Here is a 22,638-nt window from a genome sequence, read left to right as displayed (position 1 = left end):
ACAAATGAAACCCACTGGATGAAAGAGTGAAATGTGGAGACTTACCCTATATTTCAGTAGTAAAGAGGCAAGTATCTTTATAGGAAACATTTGGTTGCAAAAACTAGACCTACGTGTTAATATTTTACTTAGAACAAACCATATATTAAAATTCACATTTAAATATTTAATTTGAATTTACTGAAAACAAACATCATAGGTTAAAATGGTTATATTTATCCTTCAAAGCTACTATATTTTATGTTATTTTATTTATTTATTTTAATAGATCTTGATTGGAGTATAATTGCTTCACAATTCTGTGTTAGTTTCTGTTACACAACAAAGCGAATCAGCCATATGCATACACATGTCCCCATATCCCACCCTCTTGAGCCTCCCTCCCACCCTCCCTATCCCACCCCTCTAGGTCATCGCAAAGCACCAAGCTGATCTCCCTGTGCTATGCTGCTGCTTTCTACTATATTTTAGCAGCATTAGGATGCAGGGTAAAATGGAGTGTATTCGGTAATATAGGACAAATATTTCATAGAGTGTAGCTTATTGATAATCACCACACGATCCTCTGTGATTTACATGCCTCTTAAAAATATATAGGAGGGCTTCCCTGGTGGCGCAGTGGTTGAGAGTCCACCTGCCGATGCAGGGGACACGGGTTCGTGCCCCGGTCCGGGAAGATCCCACATGCTGCGGAGCGACTGGGCCCGTGAGCCATGGCCACTGAGCCTGTGCTCCGCAACGGGAGAGGCCACAAAAGTGAGAGGCCCGCGTACCACACACGCACACACACACACAAATATATATATATATATATGTATTAAAATTTTTTAAAATTACACTTTTCTTGTTAGGAGATTAAAAAATTTCTAATAAAAGTTCCCATCTTTTATTAGGCATACATAAGTACAATATAAATGGGACACAATTCACACCATTATTTCACCCCTATACTCCCCTGGATCTAGGTATATACCCAGATACTGATTTGGCTTACCTCTATGTCTCCAAATAACTGAGGTAAATACAAAAAAAAAAGCCCAAGAAATAAAATTACTCTTAAAAGAGCTCAATGAGCTTGTATACTGCAGTTACATTTCCACTTTGTTTAATCATGCTAACTAAAAAAAAATGTTTAACTGTTCTCATTCCATGATGCCCTATTATTCTGTACTAATTTTACAGAATTCCAAATATGTTGTACATATACATGTTTTATTTATATATCCTTCCATTTCTAATATCATAGCAAAAGTCAATGTAGCTATTTTAAGAATGCTTTACATAGGATATAAATTTTTAATAATAATATCTAATTAGTGTGATATCACAAATCTTAACTTCTTTGAATGTACTATTTGATTATTAAAATATCACTCTCTTTAGCGGAGGGGGTAGCGGAGGCGCGCGGGAGAATCCACGTCCTTCTTAGAACCGTTTCCTCTAAATACTTTTAAACCAACAGCTCTTGGCGAAAGTCTTCATCCCTTTAAGGCTAAGTTCTCGCGAGACGACAAGACGCCGGATAGCTTAATCGCACGTTGTGCCTGCGCGCGCTGGGGCAGCTCGCACTTCCGCCCGAGGCGTGTTGCGACTCACAGCAGCTGCCGGTCTCGCGTGGTGACGCAGCTGTTTTTCCTCGGCTAGGTCTGCTGTAACGGACGGAGGCCGCCTGAGCTGCGGAGTTGCAGAATCTGGCGTTCGGAGCTGCGGTTCTTGGCGAGATTTCGCGTTGCCCGTCCTCAGCCGTTTCACCGATAATCAGCGGATCGCTTTGCCAAGTGCCGGGAAGAACAAAGGAATTCGGAAGGAGACTCTCGGCTCCCGGCCGCCTTTCTCTGAGTGGCTTCGTTTCCCGCTCGCGCCTGTCCGGAGAAACTGGACTTATAACCGTCACTGGATTGTAAGTACCCGAGGCGAAGAGAGCTCACTACGCCCCGCTTTTTGCGTATCTTTGTTCCGGGAGAGTTTGTGGATTGGGAGTATCTGCTGAGCCTTACTTTCTGTGCCGAAAATCATTCCGTAGGAGCCGCCATTTGCTTTCCCTGCGTTGTCCTGCAGCGGCAGGACAACCTCTATCTAGAGGTTGGAACTTGGCATTGCAGCTAACAGATTTAAATGGACCTGAGTAAGGCAATGCGTCATTAACGACTGGTATTGTCACAGCATATTTAGAAAGACTTGGAACTTAATTCCGAATAGACGCTTAGTTGCTCTTCTACCTAGAACTCTTTGTAATTAAAGACGTCAATTTATAAAGAACTGGTCTTTCTGTTGAAATAGCTGAAATTTTTTAGTGCAACAAGTGGTTATTAGAGAAAAACTGAGTCACAAAGAAGTAAAGATGAGTAAGAGCAAAGATGATGCTCCTCACGAAGTAGAGAGCCAGTTTATCTTACGCCTACCTCCGGAGTATGCCTCTACTGTGAGGCGGGCGATACAGTCTGGTCATGTCAACCTGAAGGACAGACTGACAATTGAGTTACACCCTGATGGGCGTCATGGAATTGTCAGAGTGGACCAGGTCCCATTGGCGTCAAAATTGGTAGATCTGCCATGTGTTATGGAAAGTTTGAAAACTATTGATAAAAAAACCTTTTACAAGACAGCTGATATCTCTCAGATGCTTGTCTGTACAGCTGATGGTGATCTCTATCCTCCTGTTGAGGAACCAGTTGCCACTGCTGATCCCAAAGCAAGCAAGAAAAAGGATAAGGACAAAGAGAAAAAGTTTATATGGAACCATGGAATTACTCTGCCTCTAAAAAATGTCAGAAAGAGAAGGTTCCGTAAGACAGCAAAGAAGAAATATATTGAGTCTCCAGATGTGGAAAAAGAAGTAAAGCGGTTGCTGAGCACAGATGCTGAAGCTGTCAGTACCCGTTGGGAAATAATTGCTGAAGATGAAACAAAAGAAGCAGAAAGTCAAGGCCTTGATATCTCTTCCCCAGGAATGTCTGGCCACAGGCAGGGCCATGACTCATTAGAACATGATGAGCTTCGGGAGATATTCAATGACCTCAGCAGCAGCAGTGAAGATGAAGATGAGACACAGCATCAAGATGAAGAAGATATAAACATCATTGACACTGAGGAAGATCTGGAAAGGCAGCTACAGCACAAGCTAAATGAGTCAGATGAACACCACCAAGAAAACGAGGGAACTAATCAGCTGGTTATGGGAATTCAGAAACAGATTGATAACATGAAAGGCAAGCTCCAAGAGACCCAGGACAGGGCAAAGCGACAGGAGGATCTCATCATGAAAGTGGAGAACCTGGCTCTCAAGAACAGATTTCAGGCTGTGCTGGATGAACTGAAACAAAAGGAAGACCGAGAAAAGGAGCAGCTCAGCTCTTTGCAAGAAGAGCTAGAATCACTCCTAGAGAAGTGAGGAGAGTTTTGATACTTAATTTCATTCCTGACAGTGGTCAGCCTTGAAAGAAAAACTTTGTTTTCATCACCTGGACTAGACAGTAAAACTTTGCAGTAGTTCCCAGTTTCCTCCACTGCCTTCTATTGGATTTGTTTTATAATTGTGAATTTCTATCTCATTTGTTTTTTGGAACCACTTCGGTGGGTGTTTGTCCTATAGTAAGTAGGAATGTATAGACAGATAAATGTAGGGAAGTTGTAGGATTAGTGGAGTGAACAGTTCAGTTTGGTAATTAATCACAGCTTCACTGCAAGACTTTGCTGCTGTTTCTCCGTTTACCAGAAGCTGCCATTGCTACTCTGTGATGCCATCTGAGATAAATTAGTAGATTCTAGTTTGGTGGCAGTGAAGTTTGTTTACATACGTTTTCCCATGCTGTAGCTATTTTCCCAGTTATTCAAAGCAGTTTTCCACATTTTGCATTGCAAATCATTTCATAAAGTTGTTTTAACAATAAATAAAAGCAAGTAATTTTCACCTTAAAAAAAATAAAATATCACTCTTGAAATAACAATTGGCAGACGATCATAAGCTTTTTTTTGACTTCATAAACACTCTTAACAACTTATTTAATACACTATTGTCCAAGCAAGTTGATTAATAGAGAATCAAAAACATACAACTTGAAGTAGAAAAAAAAAAAGCTGTATTTATGAAGATGTTTACAATAGTTTATTTGAGGTTATTTCCAATTTTTCACCAATTTAAAAAATTGACCTACTCAATGAAACCATGTGAAGGCAATGTTAAAAAGTATAACTATGAATCACAGAATTTAAATTTAGTATGAAAAGATAAGAATGGCAAATTATATTGAAGCTATGTGGAATTATGTTTATAGACAGCAGGAAGAGAAAATTAAAATGTAAATATTGCTTGATAGGATAATGGGATTAGAGGTGGTCTTTTACATTTTTCATTTTTATGCTAATACCTTTATAAAACCCAAAAATCTTCAAACAACACATTTTTTAAAAATTGTGGTAAACGACACAAAACAGAAAATTTATAATTTTAACCATTTTAAAGTGGACCGTTCATTGATATGAAGTCAACAAATTTTTAAAACTTTCAGAGGGCACCTGAATAAAAGATGTGTTGTCCACTGGTGATTTTAATATATCTGGTATATAACTAAAGTCACCACAAAACCCTTTCTGGGAAATTGGCAGATCATAAACATAAAAAATTTATTTTGCTTTTTATTAAACCTTATTGTTTTGCTGTTTCAATATTCAAATTTACTCACAAGAAAGAGTCAGTTTCATATTAGATTTGGTTTCACAAATGCTGCTCCTGCTATTCATTCTTATCACCAAAAAAAAAAAAAAGACTATTTGTGACTAACGATAATATGTTACAGAAAATAAAAAGTTAAAAGGTTTTCAATCTGCATATCTGGGAACCTAAATTAAAGCATCACACAACATTTTCAAAAACAGAAAAGCCATTTGATTTGACTAAAATCTTAGTTTTAAGATGGCAGAAAGTACCTTGATAATTTTCTTTTAAGAAAGAAAGAAAACCAAGCCATTAAAGAGAAATTCTTCCAAGAGAACTGAAACATGCTATATACCTCTGACTTGGCACTCCTTCTATCTGGAGAACTTGTTTGGTAACTGTTTTCATCACAGAATGATCTAAAGTAAAATGAATTGAAATTAGAGTAATTATTTTCCAATGAGTGGCTATTTCCATTTAAAACCAAAAGCCAACTAATTATTGCTTTTCCCAGACATTTAAATATGAAATCTACATTATATAATTATACACTTATTTCCCCCTTTGTGTATTCTAATTTCTTCCTCAGAAACCTAAGATGCCATCTTGCAGACTGCCCACAGTGGCTACTATTTTGGCAGCAGCAAAGGTCAACTTGAAACATTTTGCATCTGAAGTGGCTTTGGATACCTTTGGATACAAAGTACAGTCTGAGCACCGTCCAGACGCTTAGATACCTAAAGAGCATCTAAGATATCAAACCAGGGCATCCAAGATAACAAACCAAGTCCTGATATTCCCTCAAAAGCTGCTCCTCCCATCAGCTCCCTTCTTCTAAGTGATACTACCCAGTTGCACACATAATCATCAACGACTTGTCTCCTTGTTACTATTTCCTTCATACCTCACATCTATCTGCAGGTCTTGAGAGCTACACCCTCAAAACACAACCTGAATTCAACCACTTTTCATTTGCTGCAAACTTCCAACCTAACCTAGGCCATAAACATCTCTTATTTGGAGCACTGTGATAGTCTCCTAACTGGTCTCCCTGTTCCTCTTCTTTTTTTTTTTTTTTTTTTTTTTTTGCTGTACACGGGCCTCTCACTGTTGTGGCCTCTCTCGTTGCGGAGCACAGGCTCCGGACGCGCAGGCTCAGCGGCCATGGCTCATGGGCCCAGTCGCTCCGCGGCATGTGGGATCTTCCTGGACCGGGGCACGAACCCGCGTCCCCTGCATCGGCAGGTGGATTCTCAACCACTGCGGCACCAGGGAAGCCCCCTGTTCCTCTTCTTTATCCTCCCAAGTCCCTTCTCTATACCAGGTCACCTTATTCAGATACGATTTGGATCATGCCTTTTTCCAGTTCAAACCCCTCTACTCATTTAGAATAATCCACATCTTTACTCTGGCCTTCAAGACTTTACAAGAGCAGACCCCTGGCTAGCTCCTTGACCTCATGTCATACCACACTCTTCTTCACTCAGTACTCTGCCCAGATTGGCCTCCTTGCTTTTCCTTAAATACTCCACCCACCTACATGCCTACATACTCATTGCCTCCTTGTCCTGGAATGTGCTTACTCCACATCTTCCATGGCTTGCTCCTCTCTTCATTCAGGTCTCCGTTCAAATGCCACTTCTCCAGTGAAGCTGTCCCCTAACAAACCTATCCAATGGAGTCCTACCTGCTCTCCCTCACTCTCCTTACATTGAGATACTTTTGCACTTCCTACTCTCTAAAATTATATGACTTATCTGTTTACTCATTTCTATCTGATCTCCTTCACTAGAATGTAAGTTCCATGAGGGCAAGACTTTTGTCTGTCTGGTTCACTGCTTTATCCCTAGTCCCTAAACCCGTATCTGGCACACAGAAGATGATTACAAAATTACTTGTGAATCTGACAAATGAATAAAGTACTCCTGGCAAGAATTCAGAGGCTGCACAGGAAAGAAAGAATGCTCTTGGTGGAAGCAGGCTTAGTATCTAGGTTCACCTCTATTCAGAGTAGAGATAAGAAAAATTGACAAGTATAATTCACTTTAGTTAGTACAGTAGCTGCTAAAAACATAAGGGAAGTGCAACACTAGAAAAGTACAGTTGAAGCTTGAACAACATGGGTTTGAACCTCGCGGGTCCACTGACACACGCATAGTTTTCAATACATATGTACTATCGTCCTACATGATCCAAGGTTGGTTGAATCCACAGATGTGGAACCACTGACTATAAACTTATACCCAGATCTTGAACTGTGTAGGGGTCGACACCCCTAACCCCACGTTGTTCACGGGCCAACTGTATATGATGAGGAAAGTTAAACACATTAAGTTTTAAAAAACTGTCAATACCTGAACAAATTCTTTTTGTTTTGCTATGTGTTCATCAATTTAAAAAAAGTGACCACATACCAACAAGCAGATTTTTTCTTATATCCAGAACGAGCAGAGTTCTGTTGGTTTCAGGGGCCTTTAGTAAAGCCTTTGCTCCTTCACTGGTGAGGCCGCACTGCTGCAGGTCAAGTGCTTTCGATGAAAGACAAAAGGTCACTTGCTAACTCTACAGATTTAACATATAGACAACTCTCGTTTTCTCACGTGTGGAAGAGTCCTGCACAGGACAAGTCATGGCAGGTTTGTAATTTTGGCTATGGAAAAAAAGAGACATATATGCACACACATAATGCATAATCCAATTTAAAAACCTCTTCTTGGATGTGCAATGATAACCCTGGCTTTAGTACCAATAAATCAGACAACATATTTTACAATTACAGAACTGAAGAATAACTGTATATAACCTATGAGCAAAAAGCATCACAAAATGAATCTCAGTTCATAATTAGCAAGGGCGGCAGGGGCATGTAAACCTCACAAGCAAAACCTCGTGGAGCTCAGAAATACACTGCATTCTTTTGATCATGATCTTCAGCTCCAAATCACACTTGAAACTAGTTCAAAGGGGAAAACAAAATAGAAGAAATGTAATAACTGTTAGTTTTAGAGGAAAAAAAGACAAATCTAAGAGGATACAAATAATAAAAACTTTCAACAATGTGTGAATAGAGAATACATACTAAAAACCTATCATGAAAGTAGGATGGTCAAGAACCCTCGCAGTAAAAGGTCAGACAAAACCCAGAAAAACTGATCATGAATTCTAGTAGTTCTGGGGCTGAACAACCTACTCATTTAAACCAAAGGGATCATCACTAAAGCACAGGGATTAAAAACTATTACATGAAAGGAAACTATCATGAGTCTTTTGTTTAAGTGTTGTGTGGACCATCACATTAAAATAACTGGAGTCTTTCAACACCCCCATGACACACAGAAATAGCAAGTCAGACATACGGATCTGACAGGATATGATACAACCCTTACAAACTCTCACTACAGAAGAATGGACACAGGGTATAATTAACCAAATAGCCAAATTAATACAAACAGCCAGTAAACCTCACCAGTCAATCAGATGAATACAAAATAAAACAAAATGTGGTTATTGTCCTATCAGATGAAGCCAAGATTCTGTAAGAAAAGCCTTTAAATAATGTCTATACACTTTGGATCCAACAACTCTTTTTCTAAGAATTTAACCAAAAGAAATAGTCAGAGATATAGGTAAGGATATATATCAGAGTACTATTTGTAACTGAAAAACTGGACAAAGCTTATATACAAGAATGGATAAGCTATGTGCACTGTGGCATATTCATATAATGGAATACTGAACAATCACAAAAAATGATGTAGGAGATGCAAATTTACTGACTTGCTAAAATGCTCATACTAAATTAATTGAAAAAAGTTATAAAATTTGGAGTAATCCCACTTGCATAGAAAATGGAGAGGTACTCATTTTTGTAGTTTCACATTTTTTTACAAGTGCTACAGGCCAGTGTTTGTGAGAGGCAGGCTTCCCATCTACTGTTGGGGTGGACTACAAATTGGCATAGCCTTTCTGGGTGGTAATTTGGCCATGTGTATCAAATGTCTTAAAAATAGGTCACACTTAGTCATTCCACTTGTAGTACCTTATTCTACAGAAGTAATCCCGATGGACACAGAGATGTATATACAACGTATTCACATTGTTTCTGACAGGGAAAAGCAAACTGTCTAAATAGAATTGCAAAGAATTGATTAAACTATGGGACATCAATACGACGCAATACTACATGATACATCTTTAAGTGAAAAAAGCAGGAATGTGAAATAGCAAGTATACTACAATTCTATTTTTGTAATCCCTAAGTGTACATATATATTTGTAGAAGAAAAAAAGACTGAAAGTATATACGCCAAAATGAACAGTGATTATATCTGGGTATTAAAATTATAGGTTCTCTTGTAACTCTGTATTTTCTGTAAAGGATATATGCAACTCTTAGAGAAAGTTTAAAAGCAAAATAAAAGCTATCAGTAAAATGAGGCTTTAAAACATCCTATCACAATAGTATCATGCCAAAAGCTAAGCATATTAAAAATTCAATATTTTCAATTTTAGAATTTCCCTCTAAGCCATAAATCCTCACTAAGAGATTCTGCCACAGCACTTGCACCCAGGTCACCAATGAGCGGGTTGCAGTTCAGAGTGATGCGCCTCAAACCAGCCATGCAGTCAAGATCACGTCTCCTGGAATGTAGACTCTCAGCCCAGGTTTCTTCATGCCTTCTGGTAGTCTGATACTTCAAAGATTTAATGGGATGAAATTAAGATGCTTGAATAAGGAAACAGGGTGTGCCTGAGTATGGCTTCTTATGTCAGAGATTTACACACACACACAGATCAAGCATATATGCCAGGAGCATCAACCTGAGAACTTCAACAGTCACTTCTGGTTTACGAGTCCAGTGAGTGACCCAGATTCTGCTCGGTCAGTGATTAGATTCTAGCCACTGCATTTCCTGTTTCTGAACACTTATGTAAAGTTGGACAACTCAATTACAGTCTATGAATTATTTTCCTTATCTTCTAAGTCAGGGAATTGGTTCTAAATTCTATCTTTGCTGAGGCCCTATATTTCATCATCCTGTCCTCCAATGGCCTCCAAACACCTGACTGGGCAAACCATAAGAAAACTTTTTAATATGCATCTTATTTATTAACAAATTATATACACAAAGTTCCATACATATAATTTATGTACATGATAAACTACACAGATTTTTTAAAATAATACAAAGGTAAAAATGTTCTAATATTTCCTTTTCCTAACTCCTAAGGCATTATTTTATTTTACTTATTTTTTTATAAAGATTTATTTATTTATTTGCTTGTTTGTTTGTTTGGCTGTGCCGGGTCTTTAGTTGCAGCATGCCGGATCTTTTAGTTGTGGCATGTGGGCTCTTAGTTATGGCAGGCACGTGGGATCTAGTTCCTTGAGCAGGGATCGAACCCAAGCCCCCTACATTGGGAGCACATAGTGTTAACTGCTGGACCGCCAGGGAAGTCTCAAGCATTATTTAAAAAACTATATTTACAAAATGTATCTCACATGCTACCTAGGGTGTGCACACAAGCTTTAGAGGCCTGGACTATGCAGAGCCAGTTTGATGTGCCTTGGGAAAATAATGGTTTGACATTTAAGCAAAAGTACTGTCTTGAAGATATTCAATTCTTTATATTCATAAAGTAAATTTTGGTAACAGGGAACACTGACTGTCAATGAAAAAAGTCTTATTACATTCCTGAAAATGTAAAAGACTCAAAGTGCCTTTGTTACTCTATAAGGAAAATCATTAGTGTCATTTTTCTATTAACAATAACTTATTAAAGCTCCAAGCAGAAACAACAGCAATCACTTACACAGAGCTTAGTATGTGCCAGGCACTATTTATACAAATAAGTGCATTTAAACCTCATAATGAGGCATAGAGGTTAAGTGATTTGCCCATGGTCACTAGCTATGAAATGGGAGAAAGGGAATTTGAACCTAGGCCATTTGGCTTCCGCACCCAAGTTCCTGTTTTCTACCTCAGGGGTCAATGGACTTGCCCTGTATAGGCTCAAAGAAGTTTTCAATTTTTAAAATCTAAATTTAAACATTTCCAGATTTGTGGGCTATACAGTTTCTGTTGCAACTACTCGGCCCCACTGGTGTAGGGTGAAAGGAGCCATAACTACCACGTAAACAATGGGTGCGACTATGTTCCAGAAGAACTTCCTTTACAAAGCCAGGCGACGGGCTGGATCTGGCCCACCAGCCAGAGTTTACCTATCCCTGATCTGCACCATCAAACTATTAAAAAGCCTTCATGTCAAATTATTAACTAACTTTAGGCCTAAATACAGTCATTATAACCACTGTAAAGTTGTTAAGGCATTATTTCAAAAACTGTATTTACAAATTGCTGATGTACTGACTTTTATTAGTTTAAAAACTACAACAGCTAATAAACACTTGATTCATTTAAGTCTTGAAGACTAGAATGGCATAGTTTCTTCACAGTATTACAATAAATGTTTTCAGTAAAAAAATACATAAAAGTATTATTAGGTATTATATATTAAATCTCTTATTTCTAAAATTAAGTGGACTATCTTTCCTAAATGGTAGAATCCCAAACTGAAAACTGGTCATATTCTTTCAGCAAAATGAAAGCTGTGCTCACATGTATCAAAAGGCAAAAATTAGGGCTTCCCTGGTGGCGCAGTGGTTGAGAGTCCGCCTGCCAATGCAGGGGACATGGGTTCGTGCCCCGGTCCGGGAAGATCCCACATGCCACGGAGCGGCTAGGTCCGTGAGCTATGGCCGCTGAGCCTGCGCGTCCAGAGCCTGTGCTCCGCAACGGGAGAGGCCACAACAGTACCACACACACACACAAAAAAAGACAAAAATTAACTGCCCTCTGTATCAATATATTAATGTGTTTCAATCACATATGTTTTCATGAAAGTTTAAACATAAAATCACCTTTAAGATCTAGGCCATGTGATCTGCTCCATGCCATGTCAGAATACACCCCGTGACGTTTACTTAACTTGTCTTAAGTGTGATAGAATTCTTTATACCTTGACAAATAACTAAAAGGAAAAAAAAAAACCCACACACACAAAAGATGAAGAGCCTATACATTTGTCAATCTTGACTTATTTGCTTTTCTTGAGTCAGTTGGAGGTTTATAGCCACATTCTCAAAATCATTAACTACAATCTTCCCAAACAGGTAATTGACGAACAGATGCATTCTAAAACTTGTCAGTAACAAAGTGCTATTCCACTTTACAGCAACAGTTTAATTCTATTTAGATACTAAAACTGAATACACTGAATACTGCAAACTTTATTCCCAACCACTCAGCAAAGTACTACATACCTTTTCAGATATAGGAAAAAAAAGAAAAAAAAAAAAAGCATACGATTCTTCCTATTTTCATTTCCAAAGATACATCCCAATCTTAATGATCAATCAGCGATTTAAACGTCAACTGTAAACCCAGTATACTGCTGCTATGCAGTGTACTAGAGCAATAGAAGAGAGAGGACCTCAAACCCTCTGTTCCCTCAAATTCAAAGGCAGGCTTCCTGACCCCTCCAGACCACTACTGGACACAGGGAAGGCACACTAATGTTTCAGGACCCCAACCAACAGTCACCTGCTTTGTGATTACTTCCATGACACACCCTCACCAACACCAGAGTTTGCTGCTCCTACGGGACGTTACATGTATTTACTATTTTAACACATACCACAGTGCATCATAATTATGATTGCAGATAGATGTTCTAACAATTGAAAGAGAATGATGACTTTTTTGCTGTTTACATCTTGCTATTTCCCTTCCCATAATATTTCTTGAAGCGAAACCATAAAATATAGACAAACACAAAAAACAGAAAATATACAAAACGTGTGCTTTGCACCTTAACACAAACTTAAGTAAAATTAGTTCTGACAGTATCCAGCATGACAAACTTCCATGGTACAAATGAGAATGGACCAAGGTTTGAGCAGGTACAGGAGATAATCCAGGCATGAACAACACCAAGGAAAGGTAGACAGGAAGTAACATGGTGTGTAGGAAATCACGAGACCAGTCTGATGGGAAGAGACTTAAACAAGACTGAAACTCACTTCCTAAACCTCCATCTCCAACTGGACAATTCGCAGGACACAGGTGCACCAAAGTGGCCCATTTATTCAATCCCTTTAATATGGAGGAAGAGTTTAAAATTTTACTGGTTTAATTTGCCCCCAAAGCAACTCTCAACAGTTATGGCCTCTGTCGTCGGAGCTTTGTATGAAATTAAGTCAAAGTGTGGAGCTCCTTTGCCTTTTTTTTTTTCTCCTTAAAAAAGAAAAGAAACAATTGTTCCGAGTAAAAACAAACATATTCCAAAGCATGTGTACATTGAAAAGTAAAGAAACTTTATTAACAACTTCATAAAAACTGACTTAAAATTTTAAAAAGAAAAAAACATGTTTCAAAGTCCTTCCGACTGGAGTCGTGTCTCATCGTGTCCTTTCTTTACAGAAATAGTCGTATTAGGACACATATGCACAAGGATTAACACCATGACACACTGTACACGGCGGGCCCGGGCGAGCTCACCAGGCGTCGTCTGAGTCCAGGTCTCTGGGGAGGATCCACTCCACGGATGAGCCCAGCAGAGTCTGAAGCTCGTTCGTGAACTCCACCACATCTAAGAGCTCCTTACTTTCCGGATTAAAGGACTCCAGGTCTTTGGGGCAAGAGAATAAGAGACTTGCTGACACTTGCCGGTAGAACTCGGCCTCCGCGATGGTGACAATTTCCACATTTGGAAAATTGCAGCGGAATATGCAGGAGGACATTTGCAGTTTCTTGAGCAGGTCTGAGAGCAACAGCCAGTTACGAGGCCTACACCAGAGAAAGGACAGTGGTTTGAGTTTCCGGCAAAATTAGAGGCGCTCCCAACTATAAACTACCCGTCTCCTGGCGGTGAAAGGGCCTGCTACTTCCACTTTGATTACCCCATCCCCACCCCACTTCTCACTGTCCTTAGAAGATCTACTACTTTTTTTTTTTTTTATTTAATTTATTTATTTATTTTTGGCTGCATTGGGCCTGTTGCTGTGCACGGGCTTTCTCTAGTTGTGGCTCGCGGGCTCTAGAGTGCAGGCTCATTAGCTGTGGCGCACGGGCTTAGTTGCTCCGTGGCATGTGGGATCTTCCCGGACCAGGGCTCGAACCTGTGTCCCCTGAAATGGCAGGCGGATTCTTAACCACTGTGCCACCAGGGAAGCCCGGAAGATCTACTTCTAGCGGGGGAACTCTGGACTCATGTGCATGTGTTAAGAGACCACCTAGGGCAGATCAGCCAACTTAGACAAAAGCAGGAGCAGCGCCCCTGAACCAGCCTCGTTGCAGGCCACCCCAGTGCTGCCTTGGCTCTGGCCACAACTCAGGTCACCCCTCTCCAAGTAAGTGCACCCCGTTCTAGTCACTGGGGAAAACCAGTCTGTATGCCAACCCAAGGGAGATGGCAAACACCTCTTTGACCTCTCCTCTCCTCCGGCCCTCACGGAGAGAGCATGAGAAACACTCGAGGTCACCTGGCTTTCCTTGCCTTTCCCACACCTCCAACCCGCCCCTCAATGCTGCCGGGAGTGAGGCTTTTTCGAGAAGGGAGGTGGTACAATCCTTCCTGATACCCTGCCACGCTTTATCATCTCTATCCCGAATACAATGTCACCACAAAGGCAGACACGGTCCCAGCCTCAGAGTCCAAGGAGGATGCTACTCCTTAAGCACCGGGGTCAACACACAGCAGAGCAAGGTTTCCTGATGTGTTCACTCCGAAGGGTTGGTCATGGGGCACAGTGGCCCGACTGTGGGGACAAGACTCGATCTAAGCAAATCTGAAGACACATAAGATCCCAGGTGCCACATACGGCTTTCTCTAATCTTATACGAGAAGAGGGTACACATCAGTATTGTCCCGTGGACCTCACGCGCCTTGGAAGGCCCCTATGGTAGCCGTTTGGGGAAGATCCCTTCCCCAAGAGTTTACTGACTGAAACTGTGCAATTGCAGTCGCTGACTCCCGTGTCCTTTGGGCTCTAGGGGTGTGTTCCAATGAGGGCAGTTGGCTGGGGAGCCCTCCCATCCCCCAAACTTTTCTGGAAAAGTTCCACTGCATTATGTGAGGTCGGTGGACACTTGGTGAGGAATTCACTCACCCCCCAACCCATCCACCCTCATCTGCTGAAGGGGATTTCTAACTCCTGCCACCCCACAGAGCAGCTGGGCTGGCTCTCGACCACACGCTGGCCACGCTCACCCCTGAGCGACGGACACCTGGACGTTATAACACGGCAAAACGGGGTCTTCGGAAAATTCAGATTCCAATAGGTCACCATAGGCCTCGTTGCTGTCATCCTGGTCCTCCGGTCCTGGGGGATTTGCTAAAACATCGTAACCACTTTCATCATCTGGTTCTAACCGGGGGGGCAAACAAGAGAGAGGTCAGTAAGCTGGAGCAAGATTCCAGCTGTTCTCCAAAAAGGACCCTGGAAAAATTCTTTCCCAAGCAAGCCCTGCTCACAGCACCACCCCCACCCCTACCCCCACCCCCACAAGCCCAACTGAAACGAACAAGGCTGCTCACCACACACAGAGCTGCCAGAGAACTCCGAAGAGCAACCGGGGTTACCGTCGTCAGGAGCCTGCAGGTTATTTCAACAGTGTGGAGAGAGAGGGGGAGAGAGAGAGAGAGAGAGAGAAACAAGATAACGCCTGCTGGTAAGAGGCAAATGCTGCTGGAGTTCGGGAACATCTCACGCTGGGGCTGGTGTCACCTCCTGATAAGTCCCACTGCACACGCCTCCAGGTATCTGACTGAAACCTCCCCACGCGTCCACCCGCCTTCCTGAGGGACTGCCCGCCTCACCGCCCCAGCCTGCCAAACAAAAGCTAGCCTGGCTAGCTAAGAGTTTTCCAGCCCCCCACCTCGCAAAACTCAAAGTATGTATCTCTTCTTTGACAGACTAACGTTGGGCCGCTTTTCCCAGTAAAGGGTCACTTAGAGTAAACGGGGGGTGGGGGTAGGGGGAACCCAGGTGAAAGGCTGTGAAGTCACCGTCTAGATGCTTGAACAAGACCGTGTCTTGACCTCTGCCGTACCTGTTAAGAACTTCTCCAGAAGTTCGCTGTGGTTCACTTTCTTGATGGTTCTACCTGAGTACGTAGCCAGGGTAGGAACAGCACCGTAGGAGAGGAGCAAGCGGACAATTTCGAGATGATCATTCTTGACAGCATCATGGAGAGGCCTAGGAGAGGTGCGGGGGATTACACCCGTGCACGTGACGCTTGCTTCTAAGGACACGGGGCAAAATCGAGCGTGTGCGGCCAAGCCTCGTAGGCGCGGTATTTCACCGAGGAGGTGAGTGTACGGTCGCTGTGACAAATTACTCTGTTATTTCAACACATAACCCTTTACGGGACAGGTGAAGGGACCATCTCAGGCCTAATTCTTCAATGCAAATCTCTCTTAATGCATGGCCCAAGGAGGAACTCAGGCCACGATGAAAACGTTTCCAATGAACTTAAATAGTGACAGACTGTAAGAAGGTAACGTACGGAGGGGTGGGGGGAAGAATCCCAGCATCACGGAAGCAGATACGACAAGCCATTGTTATACCATTACAAACAAAACCCAAAAAGTGCAGTTTGTCAAAGAAACTGGGGGCAAAGTGGAACCTCTCTTGAAACCAACTTGGAGATGAGTGATCAACCCTCTCGCCCAGAAGCAGTCGACAGGCAGGGCGAGTTCTCAGGAGGATACAGAGTCCTACTGCCCGTGTCCGCTGGGGTCAGGAACACTGTCCGCAGTCCCATCCAGAAAGGATGCTATTTGGAAACCATGAGCCACCAAATACCTTACGGTTTTGCTAATGTTATGACCGTCAGGAAAGCCCCAGTGCCCTGCCTCGTGGTGGCATCCCAGGTACAACCAGGAAGATGCTTGGGCTGACTCAGACCTGGGCCTCTGGCCAATAAACCGAGGTCAAGGACAGAGTGGGGGCCAGGCCCGGGGATGTGGGTGGACACGGCAGGTCCTATCAAGCCAGTTGCCACTGGACCTGTCTGTACTCCTGCAACTTTCAACTCACATATATGTTCAAGAGTGAGATTCAACAGACGCTGGTGAAGAGTCCAGGGTCTTAAAAGAGAACACCCCTGATTATTCATGCAGGCTCAACATTTTCAGGGACCTCTGTCCATAAGAGTGTCACAGAGTTTTAAAGTTCTATGTAAATTTGCCAGAAAGATCTGTCCGATTCCATTCTAGAGGACTCCACCATCAGTGTGCTTACATGGCACTCACTCTCCATCTTTCCTTCTGGGGTTCCCCGCACACCCTGAGAACCACTGCCTATGCCCCAGCAGGGCCAGGCCAAGAGCAAGACCGCCACTGACCCGGTTCCATCCTGGGCACTGCAGTTGACATCGGCGCCATATTCAAGGAGGTGTCGTACGATGTTGAGCCAACCTCTTGCACAAGCCTCGTGCAGGGACAGTAACCCGCGTTGTCGCGGTGGTTCACATCACAAATCTTGTTCTCCAGGCAGTACAAGACCGCTTCCTACGGGGAGAGGAGAGGAGAGGAGAGGAGATACCATCAGACAACCATACAGTGAACCTTGTAAGGGTGACCTCCCCATAGCTTGGCGGTGCCCACTTTCAAAGGCATACATCCTTGGGGCCAAAAGCCCACCATGGCGCGGGCAGGCGGCAGGCACCCTGGTGGTGGGCAAGAGTGCGTGAGAAGGGCTTGGAGATGCAGACAGTGTTGTCTAAGGCTCTGCTGCACCAGTGGCCTGGCCATGGGCAAGTTACCCTTGAACTTCTCCAAGCTTCCACAGGGCTGCTGAGAGGACGCATTCGGATAGCGATGAAAGCCCTCAGCCCAGGGGCCGACGTGACCAGTACAGAAGTGTCACAGCTGCTAACATCTTAGATGACACATTGCCAAGCACAGACCATTCTCACTTGATGGGTCTGTTCAGTCAGTGGCAGTGGACGATAACACAAGTTTAGATAAAAGTATGGATGACCAACACTTAAAGAGAGCTTAAATCAGCCAGAGAACATTCCCCAGCTTAGAGAAGCAGGGACACCCAGGTCACCTACATCCTCGCACCCCCTGTTAAGACCCCAAATCAGAACCTGGGCCTCAGATGCTCTTGTCTGTACGTTAAGTAGAGTTAAAGAGAAGCTCTCTCCCTCCATCCTCGAGGAATGACACAAAATGCCTCCAATAACCCCACCCTCTATTTTGCCTCACTCCACCCTCTCGGGGCAGAATCAGTCTAATATTCTCATATTTACTCAAGTTAATGACAGGAACCTGATACACCACAGGCTGCAACCTCCACATTTCAAGAATCAAATAAAACATTCACCCCCGCCCCCGGAGATGTTCTGTGTCAACACTGTGCATTAGAATCACTGTTATTAACCTTCTTTCTTTGGCTTGTTAAAATATTAATATGAACCACTCCCAGTAAGCAGAGCAGGAACTTATTCAATGTTTTATTACCTTAAGAAAGTTTTCAGACACATCGAAAGCATTTGCCACCAGAAAACACATTATACTGTTTATACTGGGTAAGTCGTGCCCAGCAGAGAGCCGTCAGGTTCTGAGAGCTGGGAGTAGGCAGAACGTGCATGTGGCCCAACACATGGTCTGCTGGGTAAGGGGGGATGGGATGGGGTCAGAACAGGCCTCCTTGTGACATCTCTCAGGTAACTCATCTGTTAAACCTAAAACGGGGGTCATTCTAGCCGCCCATAAGTGCGAGATGGGTTCTGTAAAACCTTTTATGCCCTTTGGAGGACACGCCAATCAAAGGTGACCACTCACTTGGGAGCGAACTAGAATGTTCCATTTGCTTACCACGTGAACCTAATGGGGCATGCTGGTAAACCTGGCCATTGGTGCCCTGTTACTTCAGGTCACTGCAGCAGCTCCCTTCCAAAACAAGAGGAGGAAGAGAAAAGGCACGCCCACGAATGCGTTTCTCCGTTTACATCCCAACCTGCCAGAAAGCCCACAATCCTCTGGGCTCCCAGGCCACCTGCCCCGAGCCCTGGTATCCAGGATACCGCATGAAGCTGCTGCTCTTTTAGCAGGTCCTCACTAGCCAGACTTGAGTGGACGGCTGCAAGCTAATGAGTTGTGTGCCCCAGCCACGGAGAGGCCCTGTCACGTGGCTCTGGGATCAGCTCTGAACGCCACCAACTGCTGTGCACACATCAATTTACTCAACCCAGGGTTTATTTGCTGTGACAATCATGGCCTTCACCTGGAAACCTTCATCACTACTAGGGCAGATTCAAGGGTACCTAGAAATGAAAGGCCGTCCAAGCTGGTGGGTAAGTCAACTCTCTTCTCCTGGAAGATGGCAGCAAAGGCAGCAGTAGCCCCACGGCCAGGTCAGACTTTTTGCCACGGGCTGTCCTAACTCAACCACGTTGATCCCACTGTTTACACAGTGCTTCTCATTTCCCCAGATGAGGACGTCTTCTGTCACCCACAGGAACCCAGGAGCTACCAGGAAAGGAAGGTAGTACTATCCTCATTCAACACTTGGAAACTGAGGCCCAGAGATATTAAACCCCAAGTTCAATTAACATGAAGTACTAGACCTAAAACTCAGGTCTTTGGTACCTGGTCAGCTGGGAAGATTCAAAAGGCCCAAGAGGGCCCCAGTTAGAGGGGTGCAATCCAGCTGTGACGAGCACCCCACAGGCCTTCTCTGTTGGGGGTCAAGTGGGCTAACTACACTCTCCTAGCTAAGAGGGTGATGGCCTCTAAATGGATGGCAACCGTCGCCACCAGCACTTTCTCTAACTGAAAGGTGAAGAGGCGGGGCGAGTCTGTCGACGCAACACATTCCTTGGTTTATTTTCTCCGCTAGAAATAAACGGGAGTGTCTGAAGGGCAGCCCAGCCATTCCAGAGCAAAGTCAAACTGCTTTTGTCGGACAGCTCTCTGTTCAGCGGCTATAAGCCGAATGCCACTACCCGCAAAATGTAACCATAAAGGCCATTAAGGCCGACATTGTTAATTAATTAAATGCCTCATTAACTTTTTAAAAAACATGACTTATTCAGTTCATAGAAAATTTAACCATCACCGCTAAAGGCACAAGCATGTGGTTGCACACTGGCGTTTTAGCCTAAGAAATAGAAGCCTTTTTCCCAGGAGGGAAAGGTTTGAGGTCTTTGGCCACGCAAGTGATCTATTTAACGCGGATCTGAAGCCAGAGTGTGTTTCTAAACTTCCAGAACCAGATTATCATGACATAAAGCTCAGACGGCCTTTATACTGCACATGGTATCTTTGGCTAAGCAGAAGAAAATAACCAAGAATGCTGAAGACAAAACTTCAGGAAAACCCTCCCAAACCACACCCTTATCTGCTTAAGCAAACTGTCCTTCAATTTGAAAAGGTTGAAGCTGCCACATCTCCCAACTGGGCCTTCATCCCAACATTTAAAATTCTGCCCAGAGAAATCCCAGAAAGTTGGATTCAAAGTTGAAAGCGTTCATCTACTTGTCACAATGTTCAGCATCAACACTGGTGATGTGTGGAATCTACATATTGAAATTTACATTTGAAGAAAAAAACAAATCCGACCGTAAACATTCCCAAGGCTTCCTGTGCAATCAAAGGCCAGGTAGCCTAAAAAAGGATGGATCAAGTGCCCCTTGGTCCAGGCCTCAGAGCCACCAAACCAAAATGGAAACTGTCTTAGAGGACCAACGAGGGTCTTTTGACGTCTCTGGTCCCAAAGGGAGGCTGCTGGAAATGATGCCAAGTTCACAGGTGGGGCTCGGAGCCCCGCCCTCCACGGCGGGTGCAGCAGCACCCCGCCCCCCCATCTCCAGCATTTGCTGGAAGCGGGAGTCTACTTTCTCAACCCTAACCCAAAAGTTGGGGTTAGGGGTCTCCCCCCCACCTCCAGAGTTTGCTGGAAGCAAGGAGACTATCTTCTCAACCACGGGGGGTCTAGCTCAACACTATGTGCAACATCTGCTCTGTCCTCCTAGGCGCCCGCTCTCAGCTCTTGGGAAACCAACTGGGTGCTCCTTGGACTTCACCTGCAAGTAACTGCGCTAACTGCCAGAAAGTGCTCTCTAGCTAATGGAGAGGTCTCCAAGAGACGTGTAGATATAAACAACAGCACATTCAACCCACAACAACAACAACAAAACACCCCAAACTAAGCATAGCCCTAGTGCTTCCAACTTCCCACCCACAGTCATGCCTTAAGGCCAAGGCAGGCACACTTCCAAGGGCTCACGGCACTATGGACTGGGGTGGGGGGACACGACGGGAGACGGGGGAGAGGGGCACAGAGCTGGCTGAGGGTGTGGGCGCCAGGGCTCCGGGCCAGCCTGGGTCCTGCCACCCCAGTGCTCATCCACACCTCCACGCTCAGCCTGCTGAACCGCGTTTTACTGTCACCATTCAACTCCCAGAGGGCTGATGCCAGCACAGAAAAATGCCTTTGCCCTGTGGGCTATTACATCACAATTGCTACTGACAAGTATGGTGGGGGAACTGCACAGGGCAGAGAGAGTCATCTGTCTCACAGAGGTTTTGAACTGTCAAAATGGCAATTCCAGTGTGAGCCAGTCTTGCTGAGGAGCGTGGTGGGCTGTGGAGCACTGCTGGATTGCTACCTGTACGGGTATCAGCTAACCCCTCTGAGGCTCAGTTTCCTCATCCAAGAGTGGGCTAGTACGCGTTACTCCCAAGTGAAGATGTTAACAGGGTGAAAGGAGTTACTACAGATCACACGGGCTTAGGCAGATATCAGCTATCTTTCTATGTTGCTCTAGCAATAGAGGCCATCACTGTCATCAGCCGTGCTGGGTTGGGATACAGCAGTGTGGACAGGGAGTTTTGTGCAAGGCTCAACCCCTGCTCCCCGCCCATCAGCCCTCGGCTCCCGTGCCCTCTCAGAAAGAGACTGCTCAGGTCTGCCCCACTCCCACCCCTACTCTGCACAGACACTTCCCACCCGCTACCCCACAGGGGCATCACTCTGCCCCAAACAGCACAAGTTAGTAGAGCTAATAACTACTCTCCTACTCTCCTTCTTGCTATTCAGAATCCAAAAGGGCTCATTAAAATTCCCCTGGTCGCCAAGCCCTGGGTTAGGTCAGATTTTATATCAGAGATAAGTGAGCCAGACTGGCCGAAGCAGCCTGCCTGCCTGAACGGGAACGGAACATCAGAGAGGCCTGCCTTTCTTTTCACACCACGACTGAACAAGCCACCAAAGAGCCCGCAGTGTGAGCGGGAGCCAACGCAAACACCCTGCTGGAACACCCAGCCTAGCCCGCCACGTGGAGGGGGCTGGGCTCTGAGACCCGCCCCCCATCCCCAGCCAGTGTGTCCCCCATCCAAGGAGCAGCAGCCGGTGGATCCTGATCCGGGGCACCCACAAGGATGCTCACCTCGTAGCCAAGCCGGGAGGCCTGCTGTAGGAGGGTCTCGCCCGCGTTCTTATTGACAATAAGTCTCCGCGCTTCCGGTGGCATCGGGCGGGACTGGGTGGTCTCTGGAGGGGAGCTTGACCATGTCAGCTGCGAGGCCTGGGAAGCTGGTAACAATTGCTGCAAACAGTCCAAGGGCTTCTGGTCCTGCTTGGCCGGCGAAAGATCATAGCCGGAACTGGGCTCAGGCCGCTTTCAAAATCTCCGGACGGTCACCTATCATGAAACCAGGCAGCGCACACATTTCAGGCTGTCCTTCCTCCACCCGCCTGGTTCGCCTCCTCCCTGAGTTACAAACCTGAGTGGAGGAAAGCACTTTTCCTCCTCTCAGTCTGGGGGAGGCGGGGCGCGAGGAAGGGGCTGCATTTTTACTCGCTGGAAACTTCACCACCACCCAGGAGACACGTCCCCTAGGAAGGGGCAGGGACGTTTTGGGGGGAGGGGTTCAGGAAAAGGAAAGCTTTGTCCCCAGAAGCAGAG

General features: G+C 44.4%; 3 protein-coding genes and 1 long non-coding RNA gene across 5 annotated transcripts in view; 2 read left to right on the top strand and 2 right to left on the bottom strand.

Annotated features, from left to right (window-relative positions):
- The window catches only part of LOC308619852 (uncharacterized protein), an 811,674-nt gene that overhangs the window by 116,499 nt on the left and 672,537 nt on the right, over nt 1-22,638 (top strand). The gene's annotated exons all lie outside the window — the stretch shown is intronic.
- Nucleotides 2,171-4,144, top strand: LOC308620004 (transcription initiation factor TFIID subunit 7-like). Its single transcript, XM_081239351.1, has one exon. The coding sequence runs from the start codon at nt 2,342-2,344 to the stop codon at nt 3,389-3,391; it is 1,050 nt and encodes a 349-aa protein (XP_081095477.1). The 5' UTR covers nt 2,171-2,341; the 3' UTR covers nt 3,392-4,144.
- Nucleotides 14,217-15,313, bottom strand: LOC308620909. The gene is made up of 3 exons (XR_014016359.1): nt 15,254-15,313; nt 14,927-15,083; nt 14,217-14,474 (listed from the first exon to the last, which is right to left on the bottom strand). It is a non-coding gene; the product is annotated as an uncharacterized lncRNA (long non-coding RNA).
- On the bottom strand, nt 15,317-22,203 carry LOC308620071 (uncharacterized protein; the record flags this gene model as incomplete). The annotated part of the gene is made up of 3 exons (XM_081239408.1): nt 15,317-15,914; nt 17,065-17,230; nt 22,120-22,203. 3 exons carry the CDS (start codon nt 22,201-22,203, stop codon nt 15,802-15,804), a joined length of 363 nt encoding a protein of 120 aa, XP_081095534.1. The 3' UTR covers nt 15,317-15,801.

This window comes from Mesoplodon bidens (assembly GCF_964165515.1).
Source record: "Mesoplodon bidens genome assembly, chromosome: 7".
NCBI classification, from domain to species: Eukaryota; Metazoa; Chordata; class Mammalia; order Artiodactyla; family Ziphiidae; genus Mesoplodon; species Mesoplodon bidens.
The sequence above is the reverse complement of the archived record's forward strand: the minus strand, read 5'-3'. Positions and strand labels throughout refer to the sequence as shown.

What these genes read in the sequence shown, in the direction of transcription:
- LOC308620004 (XM_081239351.1), top strand. Translation starts at nt 2,342, where the DNA reads ATGAGTAAGAGCAAAGATGATGCTCCTCACGAAGTAGAGAGCCAGTTT.